Source organism: Prionailurus bengalensis, chromosome C1 (genome assembly GCF_016509475.1).
Source record: "Prionailurus bengalensis isolate Pbe53 chromosome C1, Fcat_Pben_1.1_paternal_pri, whole genome shotgun sequence".
In the NCBI taxonomy this organism is placed as follows: Eukaryota; Metazoa; Chordata; class Mammalia; order Carnivora; family Felidae; genus Prionailurus; species Prionailurus bengalensis.
In genome coordinates this window covers 222,431,024-222,449,827 of record NC_057345.1, presented here as the reverse complement: position 1 = coordinate 222,449,827, position 18,804 = coordinate 222,431,024, and the positions used below count along the sequence as shown (strand labels likewise).

Below are 18,804 nucleotides of genomic sequence, written 5' to 3'. Positions count from 1 at the left end.
CTAAAAGAGCCAAGGTGTGTAACAAAACTGATCAGGAAAACAAAGCAGAATGAAACAAACCTACACAGGAGGCTTTTTTAGAGAATGGATTGCTTTTGTGAGTGTATTTACCCACTAGAAGTGCAGCAGAGCACACACAGGCCAAAGAAACTGTCCATTTCCTTTTATCCTGTGATCCACTTCCTGATGGGTAGAATGTTTTCTTTGTATGCACAAAATGAGCTGAGGTGCTCAGCCTTGTAATTTGTTCTTAATACTGAGGAGGTGACATGCAAACACTGTACGCAGAGACAGGTACGAAACGCAGGGAAACCACAGATAACACCGGTATCTCATGAAACCCATTTCATACTTAAAAAAACTGTTTTCGTAATGTACAATTCTAACCGAGACAGTATACTTTTATAAGGATAAAATTATGAAACGGAATAAAACCATGTTTCCCAAGTGCACAGTCCACAGTCCTGCTCCCAGGGCAGTGACCTGGGCAGGGACCATGGCCCATGTCACACTGACCAGCCTGCAGGAGGCTGCCGCTCAGGGAGGGCACAGCTGGGCGAAGGGGACAGACAGGGTCCTGGTTAGGAGAACCCCTACACAAGGCCTGAGCCCTGCATGTGGGGTTCTCCATCAACAACCCTTCCTCTCACTCCCACATGTCTGAGCTTCTGGATCTTTAAGGAACAGCCCTTCCCACAGTTTCTATTCTTAGACTAAAACTTCTATTCTCTGAGTCTGATATGGACACCCGACTGTCAGCTTATATTTGATAAATCATCATCAAGCAGGAACACCCAGGGTGTGACAACCGTTTTCCATGGTGTCCCAATGCTTCTGTTTTGGAATGGGGCACTGGGCGGAAGCTGGAGGAGTTCTGAGGGGAGGCTAGGGTTAGGGATGCTAAGGGAGATTCTGGTAAGGGCTAAGAAGGAAAAGAGAGCAGAGAAAAAGCCTTTCTTCTCAGAGAAGCCCTAAGCCTTCGTGAACAAAATTTGGTAGACACGAGGGTGGTAAAGATCATTCTGGTGAGGTCTCAGAAGTGAGGAATATGTCATTGGAAGTAGGAGCAAAGGCGATCCTTTTTATAAAGTGGCCCAACACCTGGCTGAGTTACATTCGTGTCCTAGTGTTTTGTGGAGAGCCTGATGCAGGCGCGATCTCAAGAACAATGAGATCATGACCTGAGCCGAAATCGAGTGGGATGCTTAACTGAGCAAGCCCTCCTGGCACCCGTGGCCGAAGAGATTTCTAAGCAAAGTGATGAAGGTATGGCTGGGCTCCTCTGACTGCTGATAGCAATGCAGGAGGAGAGAGATGCCCGAGACATGGAAGTTTAAGCAAAAAGGAAGCAGAATTTTAAGACGTGGAAAGTGCTCAGCCTGCCCATATTGCAGAAAACAAGAACACCGAGGTGTGGCTAAGAGGCTGAGCAGGAGGTCAGTATGGACCGGCCACCGCAATGGAAATCAGGACGGGGGAAGGAGGATCCCAAAGGCAATCTGGATCAGGGCCGCCTCTCCCATCACAGGCCACAGTGGAAGAGCGTGGGGGTTGGGAACACAACTGGCCCTTGCTCAGGTTTCCAAGGCCAGGGCTGCCTGGAGCCGCAGGAGGGTATACTTGAGGAGTATGGTAGGCCTGGAGGGCAGGGCACAGAGCCAAAGAGGATTATTCCTGAGCCTTAAGGTTTATGTCATTTGCTCCACTAGGTTCTGGACTTGCCTGAGACCCGTCACCCTTTTCTTCCTTCTAGTCCCTCCCTTTGAGGGGGAAATGTGCACCCTGCGCCTATCCCCTACCACAGTACTTTGGTTTTACAGCTAGAGGAGACTGTGCCTCAGGCAAACCATACCTGGAGTCTCAGCCAGATCTCATCAAGATGAGATTCAGGTAAGGCCATGGAATCACAGGATTTAGTGTTGGTGTTAGAGCAGTGAAGGCTTTTGGGCTGTTGGGGTGGAATGAATGTATTTTGCATGTGAGAAGGACATGAACTGTGGAGGGTGGAACGTTCCAGAGTGAATGTCTGTGTCCTCCAAAATTCAGATGCTTCAGCCTAACCTCTGGGGTGATGGTATTTGGAGGGGGGTCTTTGGGAGGGCCTGGGTGGGGGATTCACGAGTAAGAATGCCCTAACAGAAGCTCCGGGGAGCTCTTGGCCCCTCCCGCCCCATGAGGATGTGCGAGAAGATGCCATCCGTGCCGCAGGAAGCAGGCCCTCACCACACCCGCATCTACCAGTGCCTCCGTGTCTGACCCCCAACTCCAGAAGTGTGGGAAATCACAGTCTGTGGTCCCCACGCTGCCTGGCTCGGGGTGTTCTTTTTTTTTTTAAAAAATTTTTTTTTTCAACGTTTATTTATTTTTGGGACAGAGAGAGACAGCATGAACAGGGGAGGGGCAGAGAGAGAGGGAGACAAGATCGGAAACAGGCTCCAGGCTCTGAGCCATCAGCCCAGAGCCCGACGCGGGGCTCGAACTCACGGACCGTGAGATCGTGACCTGGCTGAAGTCGGACGCTTAACCGACTGCGCCACCCAGGCGCCCCTGGCTCGGGGTGTTCTGTTATAGCAGCCGCGAAGGACTAAGACACCAGTTTTCAAATGTTTTTTCTTCAATGTCAAAGATCCAAAAGAACTGTGATAAAAGTAAAAAAAACCACTCCTTCAATATCCTCTTGAAGGGTGATTACAAGGGTGTTTCCAGTGGGTCGAGGAAGATGATTATAAATAACTATGTAAGAACTAGATCTTGATTAAAATGAAAGTACCACATCGTCTCTAAAAATCCTACATAAAAAATGATTAAAAGAAATAAAAGTGCAGTAAATATCTGATGACTGTGGAGGACAAAGTTAGCACATCAGAACTACGAGAGGGGCACCTGGCTGGCTCAGAGGAGTGTGCAACTCTTGACCTTAGGGTTATGAGTTCGAATCCCACCTTGCATGTAGAGATTACTGAACAATAGATATCTTAATGTTTATTTTTGAGAGAGAGAGCGAGAGAGCGAGCAAGCATGTGCGCAAGAGAGTGGGGGAGGGGCAGAGAGAGAGGGAGATACAGAATCTGAAGCAGGATCCAGGCTCCAAGCTGTCAGCACAGAGCCCGATGCGGGGCTCCAACCCAGGACCCAAACCATGAGATTATGCATTGAGCCAAAGTTGGATGCTTAACCAACTGAGCCACCCAGGCGCCCCCTAAATATCTGACAGAAAGAAAAGAAAAAGATCATGAGAGCCAAGAGACAGCTGAGCTCAGGGATGGCGGCACTCTGTTGGAAAGAACCCAGGTTTAGTCCTGTGTCAAGCACATCACCTGATTTCTCTTTAACTGGCTTTCACGAATTTTTTTTTTTTTATTTTTTTTTCCAACGTTTATTTATTTTTGGGACAGAGAGAGACAGAGCATGAACGGGGGAGGGGCAGAGAGAGAGAGGGAGACACAGAATCGGAAACAGGCTCCAGGCTCTGAGCCATCAGCCCAGAGCCCGACGCGGGGCTCGAACTCCCGGACCGCGAGATCGTGACCTGGCTGAAGTCGGACGCTTAACCGACTGCACCACCCAGGCGCCCCTTTCACGAATTTTTAAAGCAGCCACCTTGAGACACACCCCTAAGACGCACAAACACGCACACACGTGCAAGCTCATGAACATGTGAGCACAGGCGCCCTCCCACGTGGCTCTCAAAGTGACTGCTCATAGACCTGCACCATTCCATCACCTGACACACATGCCTGTGTCCACACTCACCAGGCCCGGTGGGGAGCCTCAACCCTTTCCTGATGTACCCGTCCCTCAGAGCCTGAGACCCCCACACACCCTGCCTTGTTCTCATGGCCTCTGGCGGAGCCCCTTTCTCACTCCTCCCTTCAAGGCCAGTCTTCAGGAGGCTGTCCTGGGCCCTGCTCTCCCATCTGTGTCTACCCTCTCTTCCCTGGGTGACCTGCACAGCTTGATGTGCCTTACGTGTTGACAACACTCTGCCCGCATCCCAGACCCATCCACCTGCTGGCACCGATGCCTTGGTGGGACCCTTGACCCTGTAGTGCCCCACGCCAACTCCAGGAACAAATCCCAAACAGGCGATCATCTCCCTGGGGACTGGCGCTGGGAGATGACCCTTTGTTCCTCTGCCCCAGTGTGCTGAACCCTGACACTGAGAGGTGCCCCCAACCGTGCACCGAGAGGGGGCTGGGGCCTTTGCTTGGTCTTACCATGACAGTGGAGTCACACAGCCTCCTGTGAGCAGCGGGCACTATTACTCGCCCCACCAGCCAAGCCAGAAATTCAGGTGCAACTGCGGGCACCATGCTGGGTCTCCTGGACCCTCCCAGGCTGCTGCCTTCGCCTGGCACTCCCCCTTCACCAACCCTACGTGGCCAATTCCTTAGAGATGCCTGCTGGCCCAAGCAGCCCGGCCACTCACCCTTCTCACTCTGGCCGCTCTGTCTGCCCTCAGCTTGCACACCAGAGTGCACAACAATATACTCGTGTATCCAGTGCCCGTCCCGATGCCAGGCACACAAGAGGAGCTCCCCAAGTGCCGTGAGTGGCCAAATGCATGAGAAGCACACAGTCTTGCTGGGGTAAGGTCCTCCAGGTGAGCATCTTGGTCCACCTTCTCAAGGGCAAGGCTTCTCTCCTGTCCACTCTCCTTTTGGGGAGTTCAACATCACAGCTAACTCCCCCCAGGCCCTCGGCCCTGGCCCTCCCTCCTGCACCTCTCTTCAACCTGAAAGGACGTACCAGCGTCAAGCCAGTCAAAGAGCAGGCCCGCCAGCCCTACCCCACCTCACAGGAGGGCCGCCTGCTGCTCGGCGGGCTACCACACGCTTCACACCATTAAGAGTGTCATGCATGTGGTGGGACCCCATGGCTGCCCCTGACGCTCTGCCCTCTGGTCACTCTTACCAGGGCCCTGACGTCCCTTCCGGCCTTTCTAAAGCAGTGAGACTGTGCCCTCCCAGGGAGTGGATGGCGGTCACTTTAGTCAGGCTTGCAGAAGCCTTAGTGGTGGCTCCCGTTACTTAAATACACTATTTCATCATTATAATGTAGGGACAGGGTGCCAGCGGCTGACTCTGACAGACTCACGTGTGCTTCCGGTGGAATTCTAGAATCTTCTCAAGAGAACGCTCCTGACTGGGCAGGTACTCATTCACTTTAAGGTGCTCTCGATCCAGGGTTTCATCATAATCTCCTATTTCAGCTGAAGTGAGAGAACAACAGTCAGTAATTCTAATTCTCAAATAAAGAAAAATACAAGCATTTGTACATGCAAATGCATGAATTAAAAGAAAAAAAATTATCCTAAATCTGTAACAAAAGAATATATAAATATTTTTATTTTATGAACAAGATTTTGTATTTTACTTTCCCACACATCTTAAGCTACTAAAGGCAAATATAAAGGCAGGTAAAGAAGTTTTTTCCTGAGTTTTGAAGAACAAAGATGCTGGTGAGTGACCCCAGGGAGGCTGACACTCAGTCGCCAGTTTATCCTGAGTTTTCTGTGTTTTAAACCTCGCTTTATTTGTCTGTAGTCTCAAGACTGTTGTGACCAGGAATATGTATCTTGTTTGTTTCAGGACAATGTATTTGAAATCATTTTTTCCTTCAGGGTCTCTCAAATTCTTGAGAAACAATGTCTCTTTCTAATTTCATGAAGCTTGAGAGGCCACTGATGTTTCAAGAATTGTAGTTAAAGCCCAATAATCTTAAACAATATACATCTTTTTTGTTTTGAGACCATCTCAAGTTCACAGAAACGTCGCTTGCACTGTGCCACACTTGAGGGTGTGCTGTGTCCACATAAGACACGGCCGCCCATGAGCAGGGCACAGCCCCCGAGCAGGCGGGCCCCGGGTCTGCTGCGGTATCCGAGCCTCAGACCCCACCATGCTGTCAGCAGCTGCTCTGTCACGTCTCCTACAGCCAGACGTCCTGGCTCAGAGTCACGCTGCAGCGGGTGGCCCTGTCTCTGCAGGTTCCCGCACTGGACGCAGCGCACGTCCAAGGGCAGGGCGACGGCTCGACAGGTTATCACACCACACTGGCACCGGAAAGCCAGCTGTCTCTCTGAGAAGACCTCAAACCCAATAAAAAACAACGAAGTCACTTTGAAAACTTATATCAACAAGTGACAGCAAGGCCCCTAGTGATGAAATTTGCTATTTGTACAAGGTGTGTGTGGGGGAGGGGAGGGGACCCGGCAAACCACAAATTAACCCCCGTACTTAGCCATTCCCATGATCCCCCACACTTTCTACATTCTACTTTCTGTGCTCAAATTTCAGAAACATCACTTCTGTGTCAGGGACTCTAGTCCAGAAGCAGCATTTCCTTCGTCCTACCCTGTCGGCGGGGGCTTTGTAAAGCCCCAGCAAGACACACACCCGTTTTTCGGAACCTCTTCCTACAATATAAATTTTCCCGCTCTTCTGAGCTACCTCTTGCTGTGTGACATACTGAGAAATGTGTTCTTTTCCCTCAGGGTTTGATGACTGACTTATCACCAGAGGGGCTGTGACGGTCACCCCAAGGAGGTCTCTTTCCAGGGGTGCTGAGGGTCAGGGCTGCCACTTGGCTCCCAGACGCAAGACATTTATGGGGAAAATGCGGGAAGACACAAAGGAGAGACGTTCGGAAAGGATTCGTGTGGCTGCAGCTCTTGGCCTGGAGCCTTCCTTTCTTGGTGGAGACTGTCTGCCTCAAGGACTTCCACTCTGTAGATGTTAATCTTCAGCTTATTGGAGAAAATACTCAAATCAAAGGCCTGTTCTTTCATCACATTCATTAACTGTGCAGGTACATCAGGTGCTGGCGGTCCTGAGGGCCGTGCACCTAGGACACCGTATGCGCCTCCGCCCGCGGCTGGGGACACTCACACTGCAGAAGGTGGGATGCCAGAAGGGCCGCCGTGGTGTCCGCACAGGGCAGACGCTCCTCCAGGAGGTCTCTCTTAAGTTGCAAGGCAAACAAGTACCTAGAAGGGAGTTCAAACAGCACAAATGTCAGCTCCGAAGGCTCTAGAGCAGACCCCCCGCATCTCCGTCGCAGGACAGCACCCGTAAACAGCGGTGACCAGGGACACCAGAGCCGACAGTGACAAAGAGGCGAAGTCGCAGGCGGCAGCTCCGTGGGCAGAGTCACCGCACACACGAGAGCACTCAGATGCTCGCCTCCCGGACCCTACCGCACCTTCAAGGGCAAGCTCACAAGTTCAGGTCACTTCTGTCACACACACAACTGCACTTAATGGCTCTGTTGTGAAAGAATCAGCAACATCCAATTCAGATAGAGCTTAAAATGTGGCTATGGAAGTTTGAGACAGATCGATGATATTCAGCCTTGGCTAGGATCTGAGAAACAGGCACTCCTGAATGTAACTAGAGAAGGCAGTATTAATATGCTCATATGCACATCTATTCCACCGACAAATGATCACTGAGCTTGTACCATGTTCCAGGTACTATTTCTGGAGCTGGAGCCACGATGGACAAGACAAACTCTCTCTGCCCTTGCTGCCATTTATACCTGAGTGAGCTGTTAAAATTTACTGTATTCTCTTAAATTTTAAATGTGGCTACCCTTTAACTTAGCAATTTCACTTTTATGAAACTTTTCAGGAGAGATATTTTCTAGAGCTTACAAAGATGTGTGGGCAAGGCTGTTTGTTTGCAGCAATATAGCAGAGAAAAATTGGAAATGATCTAAGTATGCACTAATATAAGAATAATTTAGTAAAGCAGATACAGGCACATGCACTATATGCACAAAGACGGACACGTGGATAACGAAACAAGACCAAACAAGCCATCCAACCCACAGTTCTGGGCGCATAGTGTGATACTGCTTTGTGAATTACCATTTCTTTAAAGACCTGGCTCCATTTATACATTTGCTGTGAATTCGTCTGGAAGACACTCCTCAAGTGTAACTACTTCTGGGGACAGTGCAGTGGGCAGGGAGTGAAGGGGAACATTTGCTTGTTATTCCATGTAGCTGTATTCTGAAGATTTTCTTCTTTTCTAATAAACTGCTTTTTTTTTTTTTTTTAATAAATAAAAGAAGCACCTTCTGCATAAAGTTGGCTTGGACCCAGTTAGGTAACACCTTCCGTTACCTGTTATTCCCTCAAAGAGGACTTTTTTGGGAAACGCCAGGTACTTAATATGCTAAGAAGATGAGGTCTGTATTCACTCATAACAACACTTTTTGCTGCCCTTGGGGTTGTTTCCTTACCCACAAAGTGAGCGGCTGGGCTAATGGGATCTCTACATCTCCCTGCAGCTGACAACCTGGGATTCTGTGATGTTACACAGTTCTGTAAGAACCTTCTAAAGAGAGATTCATAAGATGCCCATGATGCAGGTATAAATACATTTTTTTTGCTCAGAAAGGCTGGTACCACCACAATGATATCACAGTTCTCTTTTATCTTATATCTGATCTTGGGTTTTGAATTGGTACATAAAACACAAGGAAAATAAATTCCATAATCTGTGGCCAGATGAAGCAACTGTAAACATTTTCTTCAAATCATTTCTATGAAGAATCAATCTCGAATTCGAGAGAGTGATAACAAAAGAAATCACCTAAAATACTTCTGCTCATATATTCATAAGGACTCTCAAACTCAACACTTCTCCCACTTGAGAGTATTTTGGGCATACGGGCTAGGCTCCTGACAACTTTATGCACATGCGTAAATCTGTGCCAGCAGGAGGCTATCAGTTCAACAGCACAATAACACGTGTTAGTCCCCCCACCTTTGTCCCCAGTTTGCACTATAAACACTCTTCCAAGCTCCACTGGCATTTGTGTTTGTGCAAGAGTTAAATGCTTCTTTTAATACTAGACACTGACCACACCTTTTATGTGTATACTGTTCACCTTTTAGGTGAATGAAGATGTATTCATTCATTCTTTGAATAGAGCCTGAGCACTTGATGAGCCAGGCGCTGCTGGAGATACAGGTGAATTCTAGATCCCGCTGACAGCAGCTGTGGCTTAGTAGGGGCTCTTTACCTTGTATATTCTTCCTGCAACTGACCCGGATCAGGTGGGAAAAATTTGACTGCTAGACGAAGCAATGCGTTCTTTGGCCCTATGAAAAGAAACATTTTAAGCTTCACAAATATTAGGTCAATCCCACTATTTTTTGAGATCTTTGTACACTTTAGTGAAAGAAAAATGTCACCATCGCTAACTATACTGAACCAGAACAATATGACTGCTGTAAAGAAAAAGCACAAGGTATTATTAGCTCATCTGAGTATCTTAGCTTTACTGAAATTTTATAGTAACACACCCATGTAATTTTCACCAAAAAGGAAATAGGAGCTGTTTTGCTAAATGTGATGATGCCCCACACGGCCTGACGTCACCAGTGACTGATGAAGCTACTGGTGCACGCCCTTCTCTCCCATTCGGGACTAAAAACGTTGCAGGTGAATCTGGACCCCTAGAAAGGACCCTGTGCGTTACATAATTATTAAGAGGCATCACTATGTGCCTCAATTTAACAAATTGAATAGAGACTAACAAAAATAATGTTTAAAATTACAAAATAGTATGAACTATTTTATTAAAAATGTAAACTGTGTCAACTATACTCAGAAAAAAAACATCAAAAAAAATAAAATTTTAAAAATTGTTTAAAAAAAAAAGGGGGGTGCCTGAGTGGCTCAGTCGGTTGAGCATCTAACTCTTGATTTTGGCTTGGGTCACGACCACAGGCCTGGGATCGAGCCCTGTGTTGGGCTCTGTGTGGAGCATGGAGCCTGCTTAAGATTCTCTCCTTCTCTCTCTACCCCTCTCCCCAGTCATGCATGTTCTCTCTAGAAAAAAAAATTGTTAAAAAAAATTACAAATGCTAATTGAACCTCAATGTCTTTTCATAATTCAGAGAGAAACTGCCTTCTTATTTTTTTGTTTAAATTCAAATTAGTTAACATACAGTGTAGTATTGGTTTCCAGAGTAGAACCCAGTGATTCATCACTGACATATGACACCCAGTGCTCATCACAAGTGCCCTCCTTAATACCCGTCCCCCACCCACTTCCCTCCATCAGCCCTCAGTTTGTTCTCTGTCATTAAGAGTCTCTTGTGGTTTGTTTCCCCTCTCTCCTTTCCCCTCCCATATGTTCATCTGTTTTGTTTCTTAAATTCCACATATGAATGAAATCGTACGATATGTGTCTTTGCATATTGGTCCAAAATTAAAGAACATATCCTGTTACTGCCACACCTGAGACTGAAGTGAGTTAAATTACTGCCCACCCCCAGCTAACATAGGATAAGACTAAGTAGTGAAATGACTTTCAAGTTCAAGTACTGTTGTCGATCACCTTGCTGCTATCCAGTGACAATGCACATCTGAACATACCTTCAATTTGAACAGTCAAGAACGAAAGCATCTAAAATGAACAGAATTTTTAAAGACTTTAAAAAAAGGACTTACTCCGTATTTGCCTAGTGATGGGCTTCATAGGTTCGAGCCAAATCTAAAGAGAATTTAAGAAAAGAGATCAGATGTGTTCAATGATTTCTCTAATAAGTATGTTACAAAATACAGAACTGTTTATAATTAGGAGAGATATTTAAGGCGGGCCTATTTTGGTTCTCCACTCACACACCAGTCTAATGCTGATAAAACACCTGGGAGTGGGGTGTCTGGGTGGCTCAGTCAGTTGAATGTCTGACTTCAGCCTGGGTCATGATCTCACGGTCTGTGAGTTCGAGCCCTGTGTTGGGCTCTGTGCTGACAGCTCAGAACCTGGAATCTGCTTTGGATTCTGTGTCTCCAACTCTCTCTGCCCCTCTCCTACTAATTCTCTCTCTCTCTCTCTCTCTCTCAAAAATAAATAAATATTAAAAAAAAAAAGACACCTGGGAGAGGTATAGGAGCACCTGCTTCGAGAAGTGTGGCAGGAGGCCAAGATGCCACACTGAATGGGACCCCACCACGAGGCCACAGCACGCTGCTGTTGCTATGCACAGAACAGGTACCAATAATTATTTTGGGGGGGGGGCATCTGTTAAGGCCAAACAACTATGTGGTGCATGCTGCAGTTGTAAACAACAATGGCAAGAGCACCACTACACGAAGGGGTGGATGGAACTCTAACGTTGACATACTTATTGAACGAACAGGTTGATTTTGGGTTTTAAAACAGTCCCACCTGTAAATATCAAAGCTCCATACTTTCTAAGGCTCATCTATCAAGTAACAAAAAGGATAAACAATTTAGTAGCACAGTTTGCTAAAAATGATCACCAAACAGATGTACTAGAGGGAGTTTCTGGATCTCCTTGGCACACGTACTGGCAGGGAGAACAAATTCAGGGAGGATGGGAACTCAGCCTAGCTAACAGGCACGTGTACTCCGTATTTCCACGGGACAGCCCCAGTAACAGCCCTGTGATCAGGTTCCATGCTCCCATTGCTGCCACAGGTCCTCCGAGGCTTGCCATGGCCACGTGCATCGCCAGCACCCACCACGTACCCACAGCCCGTCTGCAAGAGTGAGGCAAGAGCACGTACCCAGTAGGCCCGGGGGTGCTGAAACTCCAGCCCGAAGTAGTCACACTCCGTCAGGTTCAGGCGCCTCCACACCTGAGTCAGCAGCGTCTGGCCATTGCGCTTAGGCTGTGAGAGGCAGGGAGGGGAGCACAGGAGAATGAGGTGCCTTCCAACAACCCGGGTTCGTGAAACAGCGTGGCAAGATGTGGCTTCCGCACGTACAATCCATCCTCCTAACTCCTTGCTTCACTCTGCCTTCCTCTAAGGCTCTTAGTGCTCAGAAACGGACACCAAAGCGAAGCCAGACAACCCCTTCACTCTTACCTTCTCAGGTGCATCTTTAGCTATTTTTCTTGGCAACGTTAGATGACAGAACCCATTCTCAGCCTCACTGAACACTTTATCAACTTGGTATTTACTACAGAGGTGGGTCTCATACTCCATGTTTGCCCGAGACCCCAGTGAATGCTTGATTATTTGGTAATAACATTAGCGAGGAGACCTCGCACTGCTCAGACTAGAGGTGGGACGATCGGCCCTCCATTCAGAAGAAACGTGAAGTTAGCTCCCTGGTCTGCACTGGCCACAAAAATAAACTCCTATGGACTAAAGAACAGAACAAAGCAGGAAAATATTTCTCCAGTTTGGGGGTTAAGTAAAGTGTTCCTAAGTACCACACAAAGACAGACAGACTCGATTAATTAAAGGCGAAAAACTTCTGAACAGAGAAACAGCGAACAAAGTTACCATCCAGAATCATACTAAAACAAGTGATTTCTCCCTCACATTGCTCTCATGAATTGGGTAAAGAAATACAAATGGCTTTTAGGCACATAGAAACGTACTCAAACCCATCCTCCCATCCTCCGTCCCATCCTCCGGGAGAATCTGAAAACACCTCCAAAACTTAAAGTGTACACATACACCTTTGCTCCAGCAATTCCCCTTCTAGAACTTTCTCCTACAGATATTCTCACACAACTGCACAGAGCTAAAGATGCAAGGACAAACCCAACAGAGAACTGATGACACGAACAACGGTACCTCCGTTGTCACAGCCCTTAGGACTCTGTACCAGCGTGGAATGAAGTCCAAGACTACAGTTCAGTCATGAAGAAAAAAGGGTTCCCTTCCTATCCAGTGTACATGACAGAAGCCCACTTCATAAAATGTGCATGCTGCATTTACCTTAACTGAAGCAAGTCTGGAAGGCTCCATCCTGAGAGGAAATCACCATTCTGGACTGAATGGGGGTGGGGGACAGGGACCAGGGCCTTCACTTTTACCTTATTTTCTAACTTCTGCGATGTCTCAGTTTTCATCAGCGGGCATGTCATTTTCGCACTGCAAAGATAACATCTGCAGGGGGAGGAGAGGCAAACCTCCATGGCTCCCCAGGACGGTAGTTTCCGTGAGTTTAAACACTGGACTTTCTTACTGTGTGCCCAAGAAGTGGCTGTGCTCCTAATGTGAGCACTCTTTTCTCTTTTTTTTTTTTAATTTTTTTTTTTTAACGTTTTATTTATTTTTGAGACAGGGAGAGACAGAGCATGAACAGGAGAGGGTCAGAGAGAGAGGGAGACACAGAATCTGAAACAGGCTCCAGGTTCTGACAGGTCAGCACAGAGCCCGACGCGGGGCTTGAACTCACAGACAGTGAGATCGTGACCTGAGCCGAAGTCGGACGCTTAACTGACTGAGTCACCCAGGTGCCCCTCTTTTCAAGTTTATTTTGAGAGAAAGAGAAAGAGAGCGCAAGTGGGGGAGGGGCCGAGAGAGAGGGGGAGACAGAATCCTAGGCAGGCTCTGTGCAGAGCCTGATGCAGGGGCTCGAACTCACGAACCCTGGGATCATGACCTGAGCCGAAATCAAGAGTCAGCAGCTGAACCGCCTGAGCCCCACAGACGCCTGTAAAGCCAGCATTCTTATGGGAAGACGGAAATAGCCGCCCTCTGTGGTGACAAAGCGGCACGCAGCGAGTCACGGCCGCAAAGGGGTGCAGACAACGCCATCTGTAGAGAAGGGAAGGGCAAACGTTCTGGACGAAGCACCAGAAGATCAAGTCCGACAAGGATCACGGTGAGGGCTCGCGTGCCGGCCGTGCTGTTGGGAGAACGCACCCACGACAGGCTCTGCAGCCTGACGTGCGGCCCAATGCCCTCAGTGGTGAGCTGGTCAGAAATCATGCGGTCTGCTGCAACTCCTCTCACACTCAGCACTCCTCCCCAGGAAGCTCTCCCACAGCTGTGTCCCCTCCCCCAGGGCTGCAGGGCTGTTGCGGGGTGGGGGGCTCCACAGGAGGACGAGGAAGGCCCCAAAGGTGTGTGCGCATGGGCCCCACAAGGCCTGGCCTTGCCCATTCGGGGGCGACTTGGACACCTGGCTGCTCCCTCACAGGGAGACCCCCTCTCCCTCTGGCGGCCTCGAGCAGATCCTTGAGAACCCGGTGAGTTAGTTGCCTCATGGGGAAGGTCCCCTTCATTGCGTTTGGCTCCACGTGACCGCCACATCTCTTGGCGCTTCTCTCCAGCACGGTGCTTATGGCGCTGTCGTTCCCACATTGACTTGTTTGGGTGCATTCCTACTACTACAGGGTCAGAGACTGCATCATCCATCTTGAATCTCGAGGCCCAGCAATGTGGCAGATGCGCCACTGACAGGCCCAGAACGTCCACAGCTGCTCTGCTGCTCCAGTCCTCCCCTCTCCCTTCTCAACTGCCTGGTCACCCCACGCGGTAAGGGGCGATGGTGGGATTAACAGCCCCATCCAAGCCCTCCACCCATGGGCAGTGAAGCCCTGGCTTGTCCCAGGAGGCCTGCCGAACCGAGGGCTGCCAACATGTATCAAGTGTGCAGACACACAGGCACACATCCGTGATGCACCAGCGTCCAAATCCAGAACAGGGTTGTTTTTTTTTTTTTTTTAATTTTTTTTTTTCCAACGTTTATTTATTTTTGGGACAGAGAGAGAGACAGAGCATGAACGGGGGAGGGGCAGAGAGAGAGGGAGACACAGAATCAGAAACAGGCTCCAGGCTCTGAGCCATCAGCCCAGAGCCCGACGCGGGGCTCGAACTCACGGGCCGCAAGATCGTGACCTGGCTGAAGTCGGACGCTTAACCGACTGCGCCACCCAGGCACCCCCAGAACAGGGTTTTTAAATCTGGGTATAAAACTGCACTTCATTACACAGGTTTCTGTACTAATGTACACGCATATACATACATATGTATGGACACACACATGGATACACATATATCCGTACACACATATGCATACGTGTATATATATGTGTGTTTAGCTCCTGTATTGGAGTAAATTTTACCAAAGTAAAAAAGTTTTGCAAGTCAACTATCCTATGTTCAGCAAAAAAATAATAAGTAATAATTTTAATGTTGGGACACCTGGGGGTGGCTCAGTCGGTTAAACATCCAACTTCAGCTCCGGTCATGATCTCAGGTCCGTGAGTTCAAGCCCCGCGTCAGGCTCTGTGCTGACAGCTCAGAGCCTGGAGCCTGCTTTGCATTCTATGTCTCCCTCTCTCTATGCCTCTCCCCTGCGCTCTCTCTCTTTTTTTTTTTTTTCTTTTGCAGGGGCCATATTTCATCTTTTTTTTGGTATTTTTCTAGTTTCCTTTACTTTTGCAATTGAAGTATAATTAACATATAGTGTCATTATATTATTCTCAGCTGTACAATGTAAGGATTCAACAATTCCATACATTTCTGAGTAATCATCAAGATAAATGTACTCTTTTTTTTAAATGTTTATTTTTATTTTTTATTCTATTTTTTTTAAAGTTTATTTATTTTTGAGACAGAGAGAGACAGAGCATGAACGGGGGAGGGTCAGAGAGAGAGAGGGAGACACAGAATCTGAAACAGGCTCCAGGCTCTGAGCAGTCAGCACAGAGCCTGACGCGGGGCTCGAACTCACGGACTGCGAGATCGTGACCTGAGCCCAAGTCGGATGCTTAAACCTGACTGAGCCACCCAGGTGCCCCTAAATGTTTATTTTATTTTTCAGAGACAGAGAGTGGCAGAGCATGAGCAGGGGAGGGGCAGAGAGAGAGGGAAACACAGAATTTGAAGCAGGCTCCAGGCTCTGAGCTGTCAGCACAGACCTTGACATGGGGCTCAAACTTACGGACCTGAGATCACGACCTGAGCCGAAATCGAGTCAGCTGCCACCCAGGTGCCCATAGAACAGGAAGAAAGTGATTCTTGAACAAGAGGAGGCCACTCTCAGCAGTACACTAAATAGCTACTATGTGACACTGACATCAAAGCAGAAAGAAATGAGACGTAAAAAATCAGAAAGGAAGCAAAACGATCATTATTTGTAGAAACGATAATTCACTTGGAAAACCTGAGAACATCAACCAGAAAATCATGAAGAGGTGGAACTGAGTCAGGTGATGGGGGAAAAATACCATACATGCGTCTAAGCTGCGTTCCCCTATACACAATTAGCCACCATCCTCAGGACAGAAAGGAAGGAATCAACCACATTTGTAACAGTCACGAAAGAGCTGAAGTATTTTGGAGTAAGCTTAACAAAAGAAAGCTTCATGGAGAAAATTTAAAACCACTGCGATGAGACAGAAAGGGGGACACAGAAGGAGCGTGGAGAGGTGCAGGGCACACGAACGCCTCCAAAGGGGCGTCATTGCTCACTGAAGTAAGCCACGGATTCCACATGGTCCTAATAAAAAGAGCAAAAGGATTCTTTGATGGACCTGATAGACTGATTCTATAGCTGGTATTTTTTTTTTTTTAAGTGCAAGCATGCCAATGAAAAAGAAAAATAGGGGAGGACTAGCCTTAGCAGACATTCAAACCACAGTAATTAAAATGTTTGGTACTGGTACATGTCTACACAAACTAAATAGAACAGATTAGGAGGTGAAGAAATATACCCAGATATATAAGGTATTGGAGTGTCTGATAAAAGTGATGTTTCAAGTCAATCAGTGGGAGGAAAGCAGATTACTCAATAAAAACTACTTAGTATCCATCTGGAAAAAATAAGGTTGTACCCTTACCTCACGTAATAATTTCAAGATGAGTAAAATACCTAAACACAAAAACATGCACCCATCAAGGTCCTGGCAATGAGACCGTTTTGTTTCATACTCTGGGTGGAGAGAAGGCCATGGTCAGGACACTCCAGAAGCTAAGAGCTGTAAGAGGGGCTTGAGAAACTGGGACATCAAACAAGAAACGTCTGCACGAGATGAAACTGCTGTGGAGGCCAGCTCCTTTGGGGGAGCATGTGACTCCATGCTGGGCAGAGAGCTTACTTAAAAAATACAATCAGGGAAAGGGGAAAGGCGAAAGGGGAAAGGCGAAAGGAAAAAGGAAAGGAAAACAAAACGAAACTACTATAAAGCCAAAAACACTCAGGGAGAAAACATTATAGCTCACATCACAAGGTGTTAATTTTTAAGGCACCTGGGTGGCTCAGTTGGTTGGGTGTCTGACTTCGGCTAAAGTCATGATATCACAGTTCGTGGGTTCAAGCCCAGCATCAGGCTCTGTGCTGATAGCTCGGAGCCTGGAGCCTGCTTCGGATTCTGTGTCTCCCTCTCTCTGCTCCTCCCCGACTTTTCTATCTCTCTCAAAAATAAATAAGCATTAAAGAAAAAAAAAAAGAAATTGATAAAGCAGATTAAAAAAACAATATAAATAGCAAAGCCTGGAAAGTGAAGACAACTTTAGAGAAGAGGAAAGTTGGAGGACTTACATTGCCAGATATCAAGACTTATTCTGGGGCACCTTGGTGGCAGAGTCAGTCAGGTGTCTGATTTCTGCTCAGGTCATGATCTCGCAGTTTGTGGCTTATGGGATCGAGCCCTGTGTTGGCCTCTGTGCTGACAGCATGGAGCCTGCTTGGGAGTCTCTCTCTCACCCCTGCTGCTCGCTCGCGCTCTCTCTCTCCCCTGCTGCTCTCTCTCTCCCCATCTCAAAACAAATAAAAACTTAAAAAAAAAAAAAGACTTATTCTAAAGCAGCAGTAATTAAGACAGTATGCTATTGGTGCAAAAACCGACCTGTGGAGTGTGCAAGAGCCCAGAGAGAGACCCCTATACGCACATTCATTTAACTTAAAGAAAAGACACTAGTGTAATTCAGTGTAGGAAGGGTAGTCTTTTCAACAACTGGAGCCAAGGGAAGTGAATGACCATATGGGAAAAAAGATGAACATCGACTCCTACCTCACACCATACACAAATATTAATTCAACATGAATCATGGAGAGGCAAAGCAATAAAGCTTGGTGTGAGCATCATCTGCTCCTAAAAATCCAGAAATGCACCACCAGGTGGACTACAGGACCCATGCCCACTGCATATTCCCGAAGTAGCAAAGGAAACCAGACTCTCTCTGAACTACGTAAGGGGCTAGGCTCTACAGACACTGAAAACACTGGCATCATGGACAGATACTCACAATGGAAGAAAAATGGTCTTCATAGCCCATTTCCCACTGAGGCAAGCAGCCACCCAAATTAGAACTGTGTTTCAAACACTAGACTGGAGAAGAAACAGCATTAAAAATGTAACATACAAAATATAGATTAAAAACCAAAAATTCTGTTTGGTGTTCCCATCTTCCAGTTGGCCACAGTATTCAAGTTCTTCTCCAAGCTTAGACATAAAGCATATTGTTAGAAATTTGCATAGACAAAAGTACCATTAAAGATTTTGTCTGGATGGAAATGGGCTACAAAACCTCAGCTCACAAAGTACTTCTTTATTCTTTGTCTTAAGCACTGTGGGAAAATTCTGGAAAAAGCTTGATTTAGTCCTTCAACTTGTTTCACATGCCCATTTACAGTTCATTTGCCAAATTATAACTCCTCCATCTATCTATCCAGATGCCTACTCCTATTATACAACTCATATCTCTACTGTTTCATTACTTAAAAATTTTTCTTGTCTAATAGTTACATCAATGTCAAATTTCCTTTTATAATATTATGTTGTACAATGAATATAATCTTGAGTGCTCACAGGAAACTGTAGCTACATTCATTCTAGATTCTTTGAAAGGTCACCAACATTTTTGATAGGCATTTCATTCCCACTCTGGCACACTTTCAAGTCTTAGGTTCTCACATCTCCCTAAAATGCTGTGCACCAGAGAACTCCTCCAAACTGCATGGGAAGCCACAAGGACTTGTGTTAAATCTGAGAGCTGAAAGATGGAACTGCCACTTCTGCTGATCAGAGAGGGGATCCTATGTCCTGGAAGGAGAAATGTATCCCCA

General features: G+C 47.1%; 1 protein-coding gene across 7 annotated transcripts in view; it reads right to left on the bottom strand.

Annotated features, from left to right (window-relative positions):
* Positions 1 to 18,804, bottom strand: part of FARP2 (FERM, ARH/RhoGEF and pleckstrin domain protein 2) — a 108,216-nt gene that overhangs the window by 49,889 nt on the left and 39,523 nt on the right. For 6 of the 7 annotated variants that reach the window (XR_006296978.1, XM_043578429.1, XM_043578431.1 and 3 more), the window contains exons 3-7: positions 11,553 to 11,657; positions 10,470 to 10,512; positions 9,034 to 9,112; positions 6,891 to 6,988; positions 5,098 to 5,212 (exon numbers count right to left, since the gene is read on the bottom strand). Coding sequence is in view for 5 of the 7 variants with exons in the window: in XM_043578429.1 (XP_043434364.1) it covers positions 5,098 to 5,212; positions 6,891 to 6,988; positions 9,034 to 9,112; positions 10,470 to 10,512; positions 11,553 to 11,657 (440 nt within the window). In the remaining 2 variants the exon portion in view is untranslated. Of the gene's footprint in view, positions 1 to 5,097; positions 5,213 to 6,890; positions 6,989 to 9,033; positions 9,113 to 10,469; positions 10,513 to 11,552; positions 11,658 to 18,804 lie in introns of those variants that run through there. The other variant, XM_043578434.1, reaches the window with a different exon arrangement.